Consider the following 18725-nt stretch of genomic DNA (forward strand, 5'->3'; position numbering starts at 1 on the left):
CCCAGGGCCGCTCCGCCCCGCCCGCCCCTCCCTCCCTCCCCTCGGTGGCGGCGGCGGCGGCGGCGGCGGAGCCACGTGGTGGGGCCGGGAAGCCGCGGCCGCCGAGCGCCCGGGCGGCTGCCCAACTGGGCAGTGCTGCTGTGCGCTGCGCTGCGCTGCGCTCGGTGCCTGCGCTCCCCGCCGCGCGCTCCCCGCCAGCCGCCCCGGGGCAGGAGGTGCGCCTGGCGGCCGGCGGCCCAGACAAAGGAGGCGCGGCAGAGCCAGCGCGCGGGCCGACGCACCATGGACTCCCAGCGCGGGGGCGCGGCCCCGGCCCCGAGGACCCGGCGCGCCCGGCCCCGGCCCTAGGCGCCCGGCCCCGCCGCCCGGGGCGTCCAGCGCGGGAGACGCGGAGCCCGCGCGGCGCGGATCGGCCGGCGGCCGCCGAGCAGGAGGGAGCCCCACGGCCGGCGTCCCCGGGAGCCATGGGCAAGTGCAGCGGGCGCTGCGCGCTGGTCGCCTTCTGCTGCCTGCAGCTGGTGAGCGCCGCGCGCCGGGGCTGCCGGGCAGGGTGGGGCGCGGCGGGGCGGGTCCCGGGACGTGCGGGTGCGGGTGCGGGTGCGTGTGTGTGTGTGTGTGTCTGGTGCCGGTGCCCGGTGGGGGCTGGTCTGGAGTCACGGAGCGGACGGGCGGAGCCTGCTCTCGCTGGCCGGGCTGTCTCTTTGTGTGCGCTTCTTGCCGCCGTGCCGGGAGCTCCCGGGGTCCCCGAGTGCGTCTTCCGCGCGAGTCCCCCGCCCGCCCCGCGCCGGAGGCTCCGCGCGCCTGCTCCGCGCCGGCTTACTGGCCTCCAGTTTCCGGGTGCAGGGCTGGGCTGGGGCTCGCGGGGGCTGGGGGTGTGTCCGAAGCTGGTCTCTGGCTCTGTGGCGGTTCTGCCCGTGTGTTTTCCTCCTGAACAGCTTCTTTGCGAGGGGCCCCCTCCTCCGGGTTCCTGCCCCAGGTTTAGCCCCTGTGAGTGTTTCTCCCAAAGTCTCTGCCCGCGTGTGTCCCTCTGGCTGTGCTTCTCCTTGGTGTGTGTCTCGAGGTCTCTGACCATTTCAGGTCCCTTGTCATTGTGTGTGTTGGGATCTTGAACTCCAGGAACTGTTCACCCTCCTTTGTGCTGTCTTCCTCCCTTCGCCACCTGACTGAGCAGGCCTGGCTGCGGAGAAGCACCTCTCTGGAGAGGGTCACAACGAGCTGCCGTGTCCTGGGCCAGCCCGGCCCACAGGCCACTGGGCTTTGGCTCTGGTTTCTGGGCCATGGGCGTTCCGCTCCAGCAGCAGGGGTGGGGGCAGGCAGCTCCTCTGCCTGGCAGGCTCCCTTACTGGTGGGAGCACTCGGGTGCCCTGGGGAGGACCAGAGCAGGGGAAACACGAGGCTTACTGCCAGCTTAGGGAATGCGGGACCTTGTCTCAGGGACACATCGCAGGGAATTGGGGGGCTTCGAGTCAGGTCCTGGTAGGTGAGTTTGGGAGGCAGTGAAGGAGGGAGCAGGATCTCCTGCCTTCCCTAGCTGAGGATTCTGACCCTGCTCCCAGCTGTGGGCCACTGGGCCAAGGGCTTCCCCTGGCCTTGACCTGCCTGGCAATGAAATGCGCCTCCCTGAGGGTTCTAGAGCGGATAAATTAAGAGCAGGTAGATTGGGAACTCCAGAGGGGCAGAGATTGTTTTGTTCCCTGCTAAGTCGGCAGCAGCTGGAGCAGTAGCTGGCCCTCCGTTAATATTTGTAGAATAAATTAATGAATCAGTTATTTGGCTATTTCTAGCTCATAGTAGAAACGCCCTTCTTTATCTACTTTGAGGAACATCAAATGCCAAGAAATGTTGAATCTTTACTCATTCTTTTGTGTTCGTTAGTTTTTACATTTTAACTAATTTTCATTTTATAAAAGTATACACATAAATGGTAAAAATGAATAAATTGATAAATAATCAAGCAAAGCAGAAGATAAAAATAAGTTTCTTTCCCTTTATGCTAGTCCCCAAGCCCCCACCCCGCCACCCCCAGGTAAGTACAGTTTGTTCCCATGTGCATTCTCTGTTGATGATAGTAACGATGGTTAGCTTTGAGGCGCGTTTACTAGGTGCCAGCTACTCTCGTAAGCACTTTTCATTGTTTTAACTCATTTAATCCTCAAAATGATTCGGATTAATTTGATAGCAAGTTATTATTATTGTTAATATTCATGTTTTATGGAAGACACCCAGTAACTTGCCCCCGGCTTCTACAGCTGGGAGCCAGGCTTGGGAGCCAGGCAGCTGTCTAACGTTCTCTGGTGCTGTCCTCACTGTAAAATAAGGAGTTCTGGCCTTTGAAGTCAGGGGTCCCTCAGGAGGTGTTCACTGCTCTGCAGAGAGGTGGAAGTGGTGGACTTGGTCTCTCTGCCTCCACCCACTCACTCTCCCAGCTATGCTACCCCCCTCTTCAGCTTAGAGCGCTCACCAGCACTGATGGCTCTGCACTTAGATGAGATCTGGGTGGATTGCTGGTTCTCCCAGTTCAGGTGAGGTGGCTTGGGGGCAGCTTGGGGGGTGACGGGAGGTCAATTGGGGAGGAATTCCGAGGGAGGACTTGGAGGTTGGTCGTTTTGTTGCTCCTGTCTGTGCTGATGGTGGAGTGGGTTCCTCCAGCTGTCACTGAGCCCCAGGAGACCCTGCTGCCCGGCAGCTTCCGGGACTGTAACGTGCTCTCGGGATGCTGGAATTCTCCAGCCTGAGGCCAGAAGGGAGCATTAGTTTTCTCATGGAACTGAAAGTGATCGGTAGGAAAGGGGCTGTGTAATTTTTCCTTTCTGAATGGGGTTTAATCGTTTCAATAAAACAGGCCAATGCTAAGCACTTCTACCATTAGGAAAGACTGGCTTTGTGTGGGGCAGTAGAGTGCGAGGGTACACTGGGGGCTGGGGAAAGCAGGTGGGGGCCGTGCCCTATACATGGGCAAGTGTAGGGAAATCAAGTCAAGGCTCTGGAGTCCGACAGGACAGAACAGATTCGCGTCCTAGTTCGGTCACTTTCTAGCTGTGTGATATTGGGCGACTTGCTTCCCCACCCTCAGCCATAGTTTTGACCTCTGTTAAGTGGACATGATAAAAAACAGCTCCTAATTCTTAGGGTTGGTGTGAGGATTAAATGCATGTGATGAACTTAGCACTGGGCCAGGCCCGGCATGAGTGCCCAGCAAACCTTTACCATGTACCTTTTTATTGTTAGTATCTTAATGATTCATACAGTGGGCAGTTTCCCTGGAATTGCCCCTCTGCATTGTCCTTGGTGAGAAGCAGCAGGTGCCGAGCCCCAGGAGGCCTGGATTCAAGCCCAACTCTGCCACTGACTTTCTGCGCACTTGGGCCTCTTTTTTTCCATCTGTGAAATGGGAAGAATCCTTGGTCTGGCTCCCTGAGTTTGTGCTAGCTCTGTCCTTCCAGGACTCTGGAGTGGTGGCTGGGCTGGCGTCGAGGCTTTGTCGCATCTTAGTTTAGTTCTCTTCTGGAGAACACCTGGGGTCCCTGGCTCTCCCGAGTTCTCTTTGGTGTATTATCTTGACAATATTATTAACCCTATTCACTCGCTAATTGCTATGCATTTTCCTTTTCCTTCCCCCACCCAAACCCTGCCCTTACTTCCTCCTCCACCTCCTTCCTGAAATCTTACCGGCCACTCTCTTCTTCCTGTAAGATGACAAAAGAGGGCGGTTTGCCTGAGGGAATCATCATCAGTTTCTTCATCATCATCATTATCACTCCATTTCTGGAGTCCTGTGCTAAGCACTTTGTATGCATTACCTCATTTAACCAAATGAGCTTACATATGTAGAGTGCTTGGCAAAGAGCCTGGTACATGTTAAATGATCAATAAATGTTAGCTCTTTCACTGTTTTTATCCTTCTTGTTGTTATTCCACACAATGGGTAGGACAGATGCTTTTATTATCTCCTTCTTCAGATGGGGAAACTGAGACTCAGTGAGGTGACAAGGTTTGCCCAAGTCACTAAGTTGTCCGTGTTAGAACAGGCTGCCAGCCCTCTGCTTTTCTGCCGGAGCAGAGCACCGCCCTCTACTGCTCACATTTAACCAGTGTGTGACCTTACACATCTGTTCACAACTCCAAGCCTCGGTTTCCTCATCTGAAAATGGAATTGGTAATATTTCCATAAGTTCATGTGAGCACTCAGTACATCGTTGCCATGAATGGGGAGTTGTGCTCTTTGTGACCTTGCACATGTGCCTTCACTCCTCTGGACTCCAGTGTCTAACTCTGTAAAAGAGTCATACCTTCCTTGCAAGATCGTAGAATGTGCTTAGCCGGGTGCCCGGCACTTAGTAGGTACTCAGAAAAACTGGTTTCATTCTGTTGTCTTCTGGGAAGATCTTTGCTTTCTGGAAGGTGGTGGGTGAGGGGAAAAATATGTAGCGTCTTGCTGACTGCGAGTAATGGTGTGAAACGTGGTCAACCTGATTGATGTCATTATTAGCTGCAGTGAGGGTGAGGACTGGGGGGAGATGGGCCCCAGCAGGGGCCTGCAAGCTGAAGCAGCTGCGGCTGCAGGCTCCCGGCTTCCTCGGCAGGGTCGGACTCTGCTCTGGGTGCTTGAGATCCTGGGGCCAGGCTTCGGGGTCAGGAGCATGAAATTGGCCAGGACACTTCTGATCCTCATGCTTCATATCCCTCTGGACGCCCCCTTTTGCAGATGGACAAACTGAGGTCAAAGGGCCCTCGAGGCCCTGAGTTGGGCGACCAAGGTGGGGTGAAGGAGAGGGCCCCTGGGAATGAGGGCAGGGTGAGAGCCACGGTTCTGCTGTTTGCAGGGTTGGAGGCTGGACTTTGAGGGCAGCACCGTGAATGGCAGCTGCTTTGAGGCCTGGCACGGAGGTAGAAGCACTGCCTCTGGAGTCGGGTGGGCATTGCTGCCGGCTTTGTGACTTCAGAAGGGCCCTCACCCTCTCTGATCCTCCGCATCCTTGCCTATAAAGTAGTTAGAATAAGAGCTCCTACCCCGTGGCCCTGAGTATTTGCCTTGAGACTCAGACACTCCTTTCTAATAACTGCTTCCTGTTTGGGGTCTGCTTTGAGCCAGGCACTGTTCAAGGCACTTTATCCTGTCCCTTGTTACTGGCTAATCCACAGGCACATAAGTAGTACATTCAGAGTGAGGACCCCACAGCCTCCTGCCTCTACCCTGCATGCCACATTGCTCCTTCTGGCTGTGGGGGTGCTGAACACGGAAGAAGGTCGAGAAATCGAAAGCTTCCCTCAGCCAGAAGGGGTCTTTACTAGATGCCATCTCTTCCGAGCTGCTTGCTCAAACTCCGCCCCGACCCTGACCCCCGATTTCTCCCCACTCCAAACCCTCTGTCCGGCTTAAGGAAGCCATGCAGCAGCTTAAGAAAAGGTTACCCAGGAAAGAAACTACTCCATGTTGAGGACTTAGTCCTGTAAGCACCTGATGAGACAGGTGTGGTTTTTATACCCATTTGCTGATGGGCAGACTGAGTGAGGCTCAGAGGAGTGAAATGACTTGTTACCGAGGGAACAGGAGATACAGTCTGGGCCTCAGAAGAGTGATCAAGGGAAAGAATTTGAGAACAATTGTAAAATCTGGACAAGTGGAGATGGTCAGCTCTGATCACTGGAATCTTCTCTCTTCTAGTTTGAGGGGGAGGGAGATGACAAGAGGCAGGCTGAGGCCAGAGATGTGGTGGGTTTTTTTGTTTCTTTGTTTTTGTTTGTTTGTTTTTTAAATTTTATTGCAGCAACATATACATAATATAAAAATCTGCCATCTCACCCATTTTTACGTGTACAATTCAGTGGCATCAATTACATCTTCAGTGTTGTGCTTCCATCACCCCAAACAGAAATTCTGTGCCCATTAAGCGATAATTCTCCCTTCTTCCCGCCCCAGGCCCCTGCTAACCTCTAATCTACTTTCTGTCTCTATGAATTTCCATATTATAGATATTTCATATAAGCAAAATCATGCCATAGTTGTCCTTTAGCGTCTAGATTATTTCACTTAGCATCATGTTTTCTAGGTTCATCCATGTTGTAGCGTGTATCAGAACTTCATTCCTTGTTATGTTGAATAATTTTCTATTGTACAGATAATACCTCATCTTGTTTGCCCTTTCATCTGCTGCTGGAGCTTGGGTTGTTTCCACTTTTTGGCTACTGTGAATAAGGCTGTTCAGAGATGTGTTTTTAAAAGTTAGTTCCAGGCCAGGGGGTCAAGCTAGCTTTGGGCCCAAGTTGTCCAGTCCCCAGTGCTCTTCCAGTCTCTTGCCCTGACCTTGAGAGGGATGGCGAGTTGGAGACTGAGGAAGAGTCTCAAGCAGCGAGCAAACCTCCCTGCACCATGTGGGCCTGCCAGCGGGGCAGGAGAATGAGCACCAAGGTTTTAGAAGGGTTTTTAACTGTGTTTGCAGGTTTTAATGGTTTACCTTGGCCTCCTGTCCTCTTCTTCTTAAAGCAGCTGGCGAAGCACGAGTGGAGTGGAGGGAGCTTGGGCCTTGGAGTTAGGCGGGGGACACACTTGACCTCTGTGAGCTTTCGGTGAAGAGCTGCGCAGTGGAGTGGAAAGAGGTTGGGCTTTGGAGTCAGTTGGAGTTTGACTTCCAGCCCTGCTTCTTCGAAACTGCATGACCTTGGGCTTCCTATAGCATTTCTCTAAAATTTGCCTCCAGCGTTGTTAGGACGCTCCTTTGAGGTAAGATATGCAGTGTAGGAGCTCACGAAAGGTTCACACCCTTGAAGGCCTTGAAATGGACCGGAGGTTCTGAGAATCCTGAACACAGTGAGGCAGAAAAGGGGACATGTCACTTCTGAACACTGGGAGGTCCATGGTTCTAGTTAATCTGTGTGGCCTTGGCCTTGCTGTACCTCTGCCTTGCCATCTGTAAAATGGGGATAATAATAGCACTTGCCTCATGGGACTGTAGTGAGGCCGACCTGAACACAGAACCCGGCACTAAGAGGGAATCCGAGCGGGAGGAAGGCTTGGTTTCCTCTGGGCCTTGGTGACAGCTTGAGTCAGCCCAGGATTCCCTCCCTTTCCAGGTGAAGAGCAGACATGCTGCCACATTGGCCCACTTTGCTGGGTGGCATTGTGACTGATGGGGCTATCGGGGCCTGGGGAGAGGAGGAAACCCCTACTTCCAGGGGGCTGCCCAAGGTTTACACCTGGGATCAGGTTATCAGGGACACAGGTAACCTGTCTGTCCATTTGCCTAAGTGTCCTTACCGTCCCCATCCCAGATGCTGACATAGCATCTTCGGTTGTGAAATCCAGTCTCAGTCCAAAAGCGTCAGAGCCGGGAAGTTCTGACCCATGCCTAACCCTTGGCCTACCACAGGTGAGCTTTCTGGAGTTTCTGAACTCCAGAAGGACTAAGCACTCTTGGGTCAGAGTATAAGGATTGCCACCAACTAACTCTACCCAGAGTTGTATTTAGCAAATATCTATGAAGCGCACACAAAGTGGCGGGCACGAATTTGGGTGCTGAGTCACCTTGCGATACCAAATATGCCCTCAGATGCCAGTCAGAATGCTAGGGTTCTGGCACTCCCCATGCAGCTTTGGGCTGGCCCTGGCCCTCCAGCCTCACTTTCCCCAATCTGTGAAACAGGGGTGGGAAAGGGGAAGGAGGTGAGAGGAGGGTGTTGGACTCAGTGGTTTTCAAACTATCTGCAGAGGCTCTGTGGGGGCAGAGCTGTTAGCCAGGTGGTGAGTTCCTTGTCCCAGGCAGTGATTACGAATTTTTGCATAGGTTGGGTGACCACTTGGACATGTGATGGGTTTAATGATGATCCAAGTCCTTGGGAACCACAAGGTGCAGTTCGAGGTCTGGAGAGGACAGCGCCAAAGCACAAAGTGCTACCTATCACGAATAATGACAGTGAGGAGCATTTTTGAACTCTTACCTTGTACCAGGTAATAGGTACTCTTGTGATCTCCATTTTATAGTTGAGGAAACTGAGGCACACATTCACTCAAGGTCAACTGTCTGACAAGCAGCGGGACATGATGTGAACTCATCTGCCTGACTCTGGAACCTGTGTCATTGCTGACTTGGGAACCCAGCCCCAGGTGCCCCCAAAATGCTGCATGACCTTAAGCCAGACCTCCGGTCTCAAGGCCTCTTCTCCCTGTCTGCTCATTGAAGAGTCAATGGACAGCCCTTCCAGAGCCAACATCCCATGAGCTATTACCCTTTTGCCTCAAGAATGCCCTTCCTTGCCCCCCACCCCAAATCACAGAGCCTGGCTGAGCTCCTAACACAGAAGTGAGAGAAATAGGAGTCTGCAGGCACTGTACCCCCTTCCTCTTCTGGCCACCCCTCGCCTAGAAGGGAAGACAGCCCTGGGATTTTCAGGGTAGGGGCTGACGCCTAAGCCTCTTTTTTTGGGGGGCGGGGGCACAACTTCTTCAGCCCCAGCCTGAACAGAGATGTGGGTTTTCAATTACACAATTAAGTGCACAATTAGGCATAATTACCAGTGCTCAGAGCCCGAGACTCTTCATAATAGGCGTGTAATCTACTGCAGCCTCTGTTTATACTACTCAGCGCACTCCCTAATGATGCCAGGATGCCTTCACACTGCACTGTTGCCATGGAGACAAGCCCGCCACCACCATGCAGGGCTGACAAATGGTGTTCTGGTCCCAGACCCCTGGATTGTTTCGGAGGCCTCTGCAGCCAGCCCTGGAGTGGGTCGAGCCCTCCCTGTCCCCTGACACACCCCACTGAGAAGTCCACTGGGTCAGGCCAGCCTTGGAGCTACAAGGGAGGATAGGGGAGGGGATCACCAGTACCCCCAGCTCTCACCAGGGTCCTCACGCCATGAGCAGGATGGCAGAGGTGCTAGAAAGGTCTGGAGGTTTTCCATTTGGCCATACCATACTCCTGGGGAAGCTGAGGCCTGGAGAGAGTGCCCTGGGTACACCTGGCTCCTGGATAGGCTGAGCTCTGCAGGAACCAGCTCCGTGACCTTGGGCAAGACTCAGCCCCTCCCTGGGGCTTTGTTTCCCCATATGTAAAGTGGACTGCAGGGGCTCTGCCCAGGGTGCAGGGTATTGGCTAATGGGGAAGATTTACCGAGCATTTAGGACTTGCCTCCCACTATTGTAACACCTTTACCCTAGTAGCTCCTTCAGCCTCACGCCACCTCTGTGTGGTAGGTGCAGTTATCTTCATTTTACAGAAGCAGAATCTGAGGCTGAGAGGTGGCAGAGGTGGGATCAAACCCAGGCAGGCTGATTCCAGGGCCCCCCTCTTACTAACTCCGCGCCCCTCGTGCCGTCTCAGCATCCTCACCTCAGCCCTGCACGCAGAGCTTTGTCCTCCCGATTTCCTCAACGAAGACTCGGAAGCCAAAGAGCTGTAGTCGTTTGCCCAAGGCCACGCGGCAAGGCAGGGGCAGAGAGCCCAACTGGCTTCTTCATGGAAGTCAGGAAGTGGTAAAAAGCCTTCCTTCCACGAGCCTGTACCGAGGATTCCCCATCATCCCTGCCCATCACCGGGGGCAGCCTGGCCCCCAGCTGAAGGACAAGGAGCCTGGCGTCCCTCAGACCCAGCCCTTCCCTTTGACCTTGAAGGAAATCTTGTTGCAGTCCTTTCTCCATCAGCCCACCCCCACCTTGGTCACTGGGAGCAGGATCTGTTTTATGCTCATGTTTCACGCCATTCCTCTGTCATTCAGCACATTATTTATGGACACCGACTGTATACTAGCCCCTGGGAACACACAGGGATCAGACATAGTAGAGAAGCAAGACCAGAGCCCAGAGCCTTCGGAGTTAGACGAGCCTGAGTTCAAATCCTGCCCCTTGTTGCCTGATCTCGGGCAGCTTGCTTGATGTCTCTCTGTCTTGGTTTCTTCATCTGTAATGAAAGCACCAGTCTATACCTTGCAGGGTTGTTGGATATATTAAAAATGATCATAATAACAGCCATTTATCAAATGTTTACTATGTGCCAGGCCCTAGGCTAAGGCTATTATAGGCCTTGGATGACTTCATAACCCATAATCTGCCATTCCCATTTAACAGATGAAGTAACTGAGACTTAGGGCCTCCTTGCTGGTGAGTGGCAGAGCAGACCTGTTACTCCAGAGCCCTTACTCTTCCCCACCAGGCATCCCACTCAACTGGGGGTGTTCCAGCATAACTTTCCTGGAGCCTCCAGCCACTCGGCCAGTGCTTCTTAGGGAATCGGGCATCTGGATGGAGGGGGCGGCGCCCCCCTGGCACAGCCCAGGGCGCTGTCTAGCTGGCGTTTCTCCACTGACGTGCTAGAAGTCTCGATTCTCCGAGAGGAGCCTGTCAGGCATCACCTTCATCCTCGTGTGAATCAGGGGAAAACAGGCCCAAAAATGGTCGATGGCTTGCCCACAAGGCACGTCAAGTGCAGAGTCGTGATGAGGATCCAAGGCCAATTTAGGACCCAGCTTGTTACCTTCCTTTTACACCCCACTGGTCCACTGAAGAGAGAGGTTTGGAGGCTGTGGAGGGCGTGTTTCTGTGTTTGTATATATTCAAAAGTGCACACAACTGCATGTCCACAAGTATTTGTAGGGCAGTCACTGGCACGTAGAGATTTGTGGATCAATAAACATCCCTTCCCGCTTCCTCCCTCTTCATTTATTCATGAACTCTGAACTCCTTGGCTCCAGAGAAACTGCCTAGAAGAAAGCAATTAGAGCATAATTAGAACCACTCCTATTATCAGTTCTCAGTGGGAGGGAGGGGGGGCCCTGGGAATTCCCTGTACCTCTAGCAGCTGCCCATTCAGCTCCTGCTCACTCCACAGAACTCAGATTCCCCGGAGTCCTGGATACTGGTCCACCCTGGGCAGGAAATGAGCACTTCATCACTGAAGGCAGTCCAGCACTTGGTAAGGTTAGGGAGGAAAACTTTCTGCCTTGCATACTGGATCAGAGTAAATCATTTCCAAGTCTCTTCCATGCCGCACTTCTCGGGTGTTCCCTGCAAGGGACTCGGCTGGGCATTGCAGGAAAATGAAAAAGCACAACATGGCTTCTGTTTTCTAGAAAGCATCCGGTTAACAGGTTAACAGATTGTAGTGAGGGAAGAGAACAATAACAATAGGAAATGCAAATTACCTGTTGGAAGCAACTTATCAGGCAGGACTCCATTCACTGCCAAACAATGAATAGTAATCACGACAGCACCATCAGCCCGTGTTTACGGAGCATATCTGACCTCAGAGCCACTGCTCTCCCCACTAGGTGTCCTACAGGCAAGGAGATGCCCTGCCAAGAGCGGGAAGAACAGAAGGAGATGCAGGGAAGTGCCAGGCCTGTGCTTCTCAGATCAGAAGTGTTTCCTCACTTAATCCTTGCCATAACCCTAGGAGGGAGATAACTATTGTCGGATTTACAGATGAGGAAACTGGGGCTTGGGAATTCACAAAACTCAAGATAGCTCCGTGCTGGTGCAGGACTCAAACCCAGGTCTTTCAGGCTCCCGAACCCGTTGCACTTTGCCAGGTTTGAAGGGGCACTTTGCCCCTGCCTGCCCCTCTCCTGAGCGTCAAGTTGGGCCCTGGTTGTTCTGAACTTCCTTTCTTGGAGGCCATGGAAAGCTGTTTAACGTGCCTTTCTGCAGCGAAGTCCTGGTTGAAGGTTATACCGCGTCCTCCTTGTTCTCTCACCCTCTGCCAGGCTAAGCTATAGTGGGAAAGCCCTGCCGCTGTGGCCTGGGTTGCAGACCCCAGAGGGCGCCTTGGCAGAGGAATGTGGGCCTGATAGCTGAGGGTCTCTAGAGGGAGGGTCACCATGGATACAGGAGCCCAGGCTGTAACCAAGGAGACCGCCCCAGCCCTTAGGCTGTGACAAGGAGATTTCATGATGGTGAGGGGAGAAAACTGCCACTTGGGGCCCAAATGGACCTAGGACAGGATGATGGGCTAGACAGGGTTAAAGGAGCAACTTGGGGCTGTGGGATCTCCCTCCTGGGCCTGGGGGTGGAGGGCCTGAGACAACCAAGCTGTCCTTCTTTGCTTACCCTGCCTCACCTGAGGGGATGTTGCCATGACAATCGGCCTCCCCTTCTTTGACCCTCCGCAGGGCTCTGTCCCCTTCCTCCTAGTGACAGGTGGTCGCCCTGGCAACAGGCCCTGTGCCCAGCAGGGGTCTTGGGCTTCTCGGTGGTCCCTTCCCTCTCACATGGAAAGATAGATTGTTCTCCTGCAGCATATGGCAGCTCTGTCCAGCTGGAGGTGAGGGTCCACATGGGGTCAGCTTTCAGACACGGGCCTTTTACCAACCCCTCCCCAGACTGCCTGCTTCCGTCCCCCTGGATCCTCACCTGCTGACGAGTGAGCTCAGTCACATGCAGTGTCATCCTGCCTCCCCTCTGTTTAAAGCGGGTTCTTAGCCAGGGGTCCATGAGCATGAACTGAAATTCAAAAAAACATTCTTGTGGGAACGTGTTGGTGCGAGTGCAATATATTTCCTAAATAATACACAGTACAGTGTGGACTTAATAAGGGGTCCTTGGAACAAAAAAGGTTAAGAACCCCAGGTTTGAAGTCTGTCCCTGGCTCCTCATTACCTTCAGAATGAAACGGTTGTTCTCAAGCTATAGAGTCCATCAGGATCTCTTGTTAACAAGTGTTAACAAGCACTTGGCTTGTTAAAATACACATTTCTGGACCTCACCTCTAGCGGTTTTGACTTCATAGGTCTGGGGTGGGGCCTGAGAATTTGCATTGCTAAGCAAGTCCCAAGGTGATTCTGATGCTAAGTCTGGAACTACACCTGGAGAATGACTGGTCTGCACTAGTGGGACACTGAAAACCAGGGCTTGCTGGTCAACCTCAACGCCCACCTCTCCACATCCCTGTGCTCCAGCCCTGTTGATCTCAGCACACCAGGACCTTTCACACCTCCACTTTGCATTTGCTGTCCCTGCGTCTGGAAGTCCTTTCCAGCAAATCCATCACTTCCTCTTTGGCGCCTGCAGTACTGCATTGCCACTACACATTCACTTCCTCCTCTGGCCTCTGACACCTTGTCCCCACACACCTCCATTATGGCAGGTATCACCCTGTTGCATTCTTTTCCTGTTCCATATCTGATCCCTCGCCACAGACTTCGAGCTCCTAGAGGCCTGGGAAGGTTTCTGAGTCATCTCGGCCTGGGAGCCTGGCTCTGCGTCTGGCCCCTGGAAGGCACTCAGTGGAGGTGTGATATGAGCAGATGGAAAGTGTGGATGAGTGATAACAAACTGCATATTTTATCTCGCCAAAGAGACATTGGGTGTTTACTCTGTGCCCGGTGCCACGCTGGCGCTGAGGGTATGGAGGTGTGGGTGGCCAAGTCCCTGCCCAAGTGGGGCTCACGTGGGACAATAAATGAACCGTGCTGGGATACGGCAAGGACTATGCAAGGAAAGAAGACAGTGAGGGATCAGGGTGCTGTGGAGATGGCTTCTTAAGATCGGGGTCAGAGTGGAGGTAAACAGTTGGCGCCTGCAGACACAAACCTTTTCACACACCTCACTGCATTTATTTCTCACGACAACCCTTCCAGGCAGAAACTGCCATCCCCGTTTTTATGAGGAATGGGACCTGAGAGGAGACAGCGCTGGACCTCTGTCACAGCTGGCATGTGGCAGAGCTGAGATTTCTGATGCCACTTCCCCAAATTTTCTCCATACCCCTAGCTGCCCCTGGGGTCCAGGAACCTCTGTGACCTCTGACTGTCCTTTGGAAATGTGTCTCCAGTGAGGATCCACCGTTTGTTCATGATGGACACCACCGCCCCTTGGGGGGACCTGGGTGGTACCAGAGGCTTTAGGTGGCCTTGCCCTGGCCCTCCTCTGGCCACGCCCCTCACCACAGAGCCAGTGGCACATGCCCACCAGGAGCCTCTGCCCGGCCCCCATCCTAGACTCCCCCTCCAGATGCTCGGGAACCCAGAGTCCCCTGTCGAAACAGCCCAAGCGCACTTCTGGAAACTGCCAGGCCTGTCCAGTGGACAGCCTGAGCAGCTGGCATGTGCACTGCCAAGGCTCAAGGGATAGACAAGGGCCAGCTGTTTGGCAGAGGGGAAGATGTGGCTTTTGCTTCCACATGTGTCCTAGGGTGTCTGTACCTGTGGTTGGGAGCCACCCCCACAGAGCCAGAAATGGGAAGAGAAGGGAGCAGCTGCTAGCTGGGGCTGACTCCTCACTCTCCTTCCGTCCAAAACAGAACGCTGAGGAGTCAGACAAATTCAGATTCAAGCCTGGCCTTCCAGACCGTTATGTCTAGGTTGAAAGACAGAACATATTTTATTTAGAAGTTTGTTAGCTTGGTTTGTAACTTCCCACTCCTTAGACACATGGTGCGGAGGCCTCCCTTTGGGCTCTCGCCCTGGTCCCTGAGGGCCCGGACGCTAGAAGAAGGCGCTGGGCTTGGGCCTGGGTGCAGGATCTGCCTCGAGGATGGTGCCAGCCACCCCAGCCTGTCATTGCCTGAGTGCTGGACAGCAGCTCCTCGAGCAGGCTGCCGTCCCCAAGCTGTCGCTAGCTGTCACCTCCAAGACAGGCCACCAGGGACACAAGGCGTCTCGGCTGAAGCCAGAGGCTGTCTGGGGCCCAGCCTGGGAGTCTCACCATGGTTGTTAACGGTGACAGGCTGGGCGGGTGGGGGGTGAGGGGTGCCAGACATGATCCACGCTCACCCTCCCAGCTGCACCCCACACTGGGGGCGGTTCCTCTTATGCAGGAGAGGACACTGGGAGAGGGTGCCTAGTTCCTTCATTTGGAAATGGAGATAATCTTCCTGCTCCCTAGGGCTACGGTGCAAATTCAGTGAGTGGGTCAGCGAAAAGCCCTGGCACAGCACAGCACCTGGCTGATCCGCTGATCGCTACTGCAGTGAGAAAGCGACTCATTCTTAGCCCCCGCTGGGCAGGTGGATCTTAAGGCAGCCGGCGGGCACCTCCCAGCCCTGGGGCTGCAGGGCGCTGGAGCCAGAGACTTCCCCAGGCAGCACCCTTTGCTGAGAAGTCTACACGGAGGCCCCACCCTCGGGTCCAAGCCCTGTCTCCTCTCCTCGCTGCCCCAGGGGAGGAGAGGGAGCCTGGCATCAGGGCCCATCGTGAGCTGCCTGTTCCCAGGAAGCCGGCCGGGGCCATTTCTGGGAAGGATTGCAGTTGGCTGTGTGATTCCAGACGCCACCAGACAAAAATACCCCAAACAAAAATAAGCTCCCTCAGGTGGGCGGAAGCGGTCAGCTCTCTGCTCTGTTCTGGGCTGTCGTGGGCAAGAGTGCATCAGACAAGAGCCTTGGCTGATAGTCTTGACGTTTCCCAGCAGCACATGCTCTCGTTCTGGGGCCAGCTTGGGTGCCGGAGGCTTGGAGGCTGCGGGCAGCGGTGGCAAGGGCACTCGAGCCTCCTCTGAGGAACGGGACGCTGCCTCTCTGGGCCATGTCATGAGTCTGTTCAGTGCATGGCTTCTGGAACCAGAGGGCCTGGGTTCAAATCCTTAGCAGCATGGAACTTCAGCAAGTTGCTTCTCTTTGTGCCTCAATTTTCCCAGGCGCAAAGCAGCAGCTTTCTTTGAGGGTTAAATGAATCAAAGCAGGTAGAACCTTGGAATGGTGCATGGTAAGTGTTGGCTGTTGTTACCTCTTAGTGTCATCCTGACACCTGTGAAGTGCCATGCTCAGCACAGCACGTGGTTGGGCTCCCTGCAGTCCTCCTCTAAGTCCTAGGCCTGGAGATCTGGACCGCCCAGGGCACCTCTCCTGCGGCTCCTCCTACAGGTTCCACAAGCTGCCTTCTGGCCCAGGGCCAAGAAGTGACTGCAAGAGGCAGCTCCACTCCCTCCACCCTCCTCTGCTCTCCCCACCGCCTGCCTGGGGGTGGGGGTGGAGAGGGAGAAAAGTCTCCTGCCCCAGCTGTAGTGGGGCCTGCAGGTCCCTGGCTAAGAGCAATGCTCACGTCTGGTAATGGTCTGTTTATCTGCACAAGTCCCTGCTCTGATTAATCCCAAGGCTCCCCGGCCTGGCGAAGGGCAGGGCTCAGAGAATATCTGACCCACGGGCACGGCTCAGCCCTTCTGCAGCTGCGAGAGGCCGAGGGTCTCAACCTCGCTGTGGCAGAGCCCCATCCCTCACTTGTGGCTCTCCAGGTTAAATGAGGGGTGCTCACAAAGCGTGGCATGGAGTCGGTGCACACAGAGTATTGTTAGCCATTGTGATCAATAACTGTTGAGTTTCAGAGCCAGGCCTTTTGGAGGGAAGAGTCCTCTGGCCCAGGCACCTGGGAGGGAGAACCGCTCCTCGTGGGGCTGGGGTGGGCCCTGGGAGGCCCTGCAGTAGTCCCTGCTTACTGCGCCAGCTCTCATAGCCCCAAATGACCCCCCCCCCCCAAGAACCAGAAGCTTACCAGGCAAGGGAGTGGGTGGTGGGCAAGAAGTGCAATGCTCTCCATCCTTCCATTTCTTCTTGCCACAGATATTCTCTGAGCCCTGCCCTCTGCCAGGCCGGGGAGCCTTGGGATTAATCAGAGCAGGGACTTGTGCAGATAAACAGACCATTTCCATATGTGAGAGTAAGGACAGGGCGGGGGCTGGGGGGTAGGGGGTGGGTTATGACATCAGGCTAGGAGGGCCTTCCCCCCTCCCTCCGCCTCTCTGGACCTCAGTGTCCCCACCTGTCCAAATGGGACCAATAATTCCTCATCCCAGGGTGGTGGCAGAAATCCCAGTCAAGCAGTGAAAGGCTGTCCAGATGTTGGCAGCTGCTGTATCCTCCGCCGGCAGGCGAGGCAGGAAGCTGGGATGGGAGCCAAGGCTGAGGTGACGGTGGGATGGGGAGTCCCGAAGCCGTGGGTGCTGCTCTGTACCTTGGCCCCCTGGCTCCTGACACCCAGTGCCATTGCTAGGCAGACTTCCCCCCCTGGCTTTTGGGTGGAAGGGAGAAGTCAGCTGTGGTTGCTGTTGCCATAGCAGTGAGGCTGGTTTAATCGGTATTTCCTTCCTAGGAGCATCAGTACAAGAGGTGCCACTAAATAAGTCAGGGAACTGGAGTTTTCCTTCCTTCCATTGAGTCACAGGAAGAGTGACTTCATCCAGGAGAAAAGATATCCCTCTTTGTTCACTCCTTCCAGATGTGATACTGCCCCTCACCCCGTAGTAGCTGCCTGATACCTCCCATAAGGTGCTTGGTCTAAGGGGTCCCTTCCAGGGCTTGGTGTCACTTCCCCAGTCCCAGAAAGTTTCCCTGCTCACCCTCAGCCCCTGCCACATTGGCATCGGCCACGGGACACAAGAGCCCATCCAGGCCTTCTCTTTGGTGCACCACTCCCTCCCCTTTTCCTGTCCCTTCCTTGCCCAGCTCTCTGCCACCACAGGGCCTTTGCATGTGTTCTTGCCTCCCCTCCTTGGGGAGGTAACCCCCAACCTTGGTAACCCCTCCACCCTTCTGCTCTCAGCTTAAGCACCTCTTCCTAGCGGAAGTCTTCCCTGGCCACTCCCATTGTGTGGTCTCATTCTTGGCACCCCTATTTCTGAGCAGTAATTTTCCTATAACTTTCTTTTTTTTAAAAAAAAGAATTGGAATATACTTCACATGCTATGAACTTTACCATTTTAAAGTGTGCAGTTCAGTGGTTTTTAAGTATATTCTCAAGTTTGTGCAACTCTCCGTTATCTAATCCCAGAACAATTTCATCATCCCCTAAAGAAAACCCATACCCTTTTTCAGTCACTCCCCTTTTCCCTCTTCCCCCAGTCCCTGGCAAACACTGATCTACTTCCTCTCTCTCTCTAAGCATTTCATATAAATAGAACCATACAATATGTGGTCCTTTTTGATTGACTTCTTTTCATGTTTTCAATGTTCATTAACATTGTGGCATCTCTCACTTCATTCCTTTTGGGGTTGAATAATTGACCATTGTATGAATATGCCACGTTTTGTTTATGCATTCTTCAATTGGTGGATATTTGGGTTGTTTCTACTTTTTGATAGTTAGGAATAATGCTCCTGTGAACATTTGTGTACAAGTTTTGTGTGAATATATATTGTTCTTTGTTTTCAGTGTTGTTTAGTTATTCTGGGTCCCTGGCATTTCTGTATGAATTTTAGGAATAATTTATCCATTTCTGCAAAAAAGTCAGGTGGAATTTTGATAAGGACTGCATTAAATCTGTTGATCAATTTGGGGAGTGTTGTCATCTTAACAATATTAAGCCTTCCAATTCATGAACATGGGATAGCTTTCCTTTCATTTTGGACTTCTTAAATCCCTTTCAACAATGTTTTGTAGTTTTCAGTATGTAAATCATGAACTTCTGTTGTTACATTTATTCTTAAGTATTTTGTTTTTGAACACTATTGTAAATGGAATTTTTTAAAAAATGTATTTTCATAGTGTTTATTGCTAGTATACAGAAATAACATTGATTGATTGATTGATTGATTGATTTAGTGGTACCAGGGCCAGGGATTGAACCTGAATCTGGGACCTTGTATGTGGGAAGCTGGTGCTCAACCACTAAGCTACGTCAGCTCCCCTGAGTTGGGTTTTGTGTTTTTTTTTCTGTTTGTTGTTTGTTTTTAGGAGGCACTGGGGATCGAACTTGGGACCTCACACATGGGAAGCAGGCATTCAACCACTTGGGCTACATGCCCTCCCCTGACTTTTGTATTTTGATCCTGTATCCTGCAACCGTGCTGAACTCTTAACTCTAA

General features: G+C 53.4%; 1 protein-coding gene across 2 annotated transcripts in view; it reads left to right on the forward strand.

The window, feature by feature from the left end:
* Positions 1–396: 396 nt before the first annotated feature.
* The window catches only part of NKAIN1 (sodium/potassium transporting ATPase interacting 1), a 43425-nt gene continuing 25096 nt past the window's right edge, over positions 397–18725 (forward strand). The window contains exon 1 of one of the 2 annotated variants that reach the window (XM_004465728.5): positions 397–518. In XM_004465728.5, coding sequence (XP_004465785.1) covers positions 465–518 — 54 coding nt within the window. In that variant the 5' untranslated portion in view covers positions 397–464. The remainder of the gene's footprint in view (positions 519–18725) is intronic. The other variant, XM_004465727.5, reaches the window with a different exon arrangement.

The sequence above is a fragment of the Dasypus novemcinctus genome, chromosome 9 (assembly GCF_030445035.2).
Source record: "Dasypus novemcinctus isolate mDasNov1 chromosome 9, mDasNov1.1.hap2, whole genome shotgun sequence".
NCBI lineage: Eukaryota > Metazoa > Chordata > Mammalia > Cingulata > Dasypodidae > Dasypus > Dasypus novemcinctus.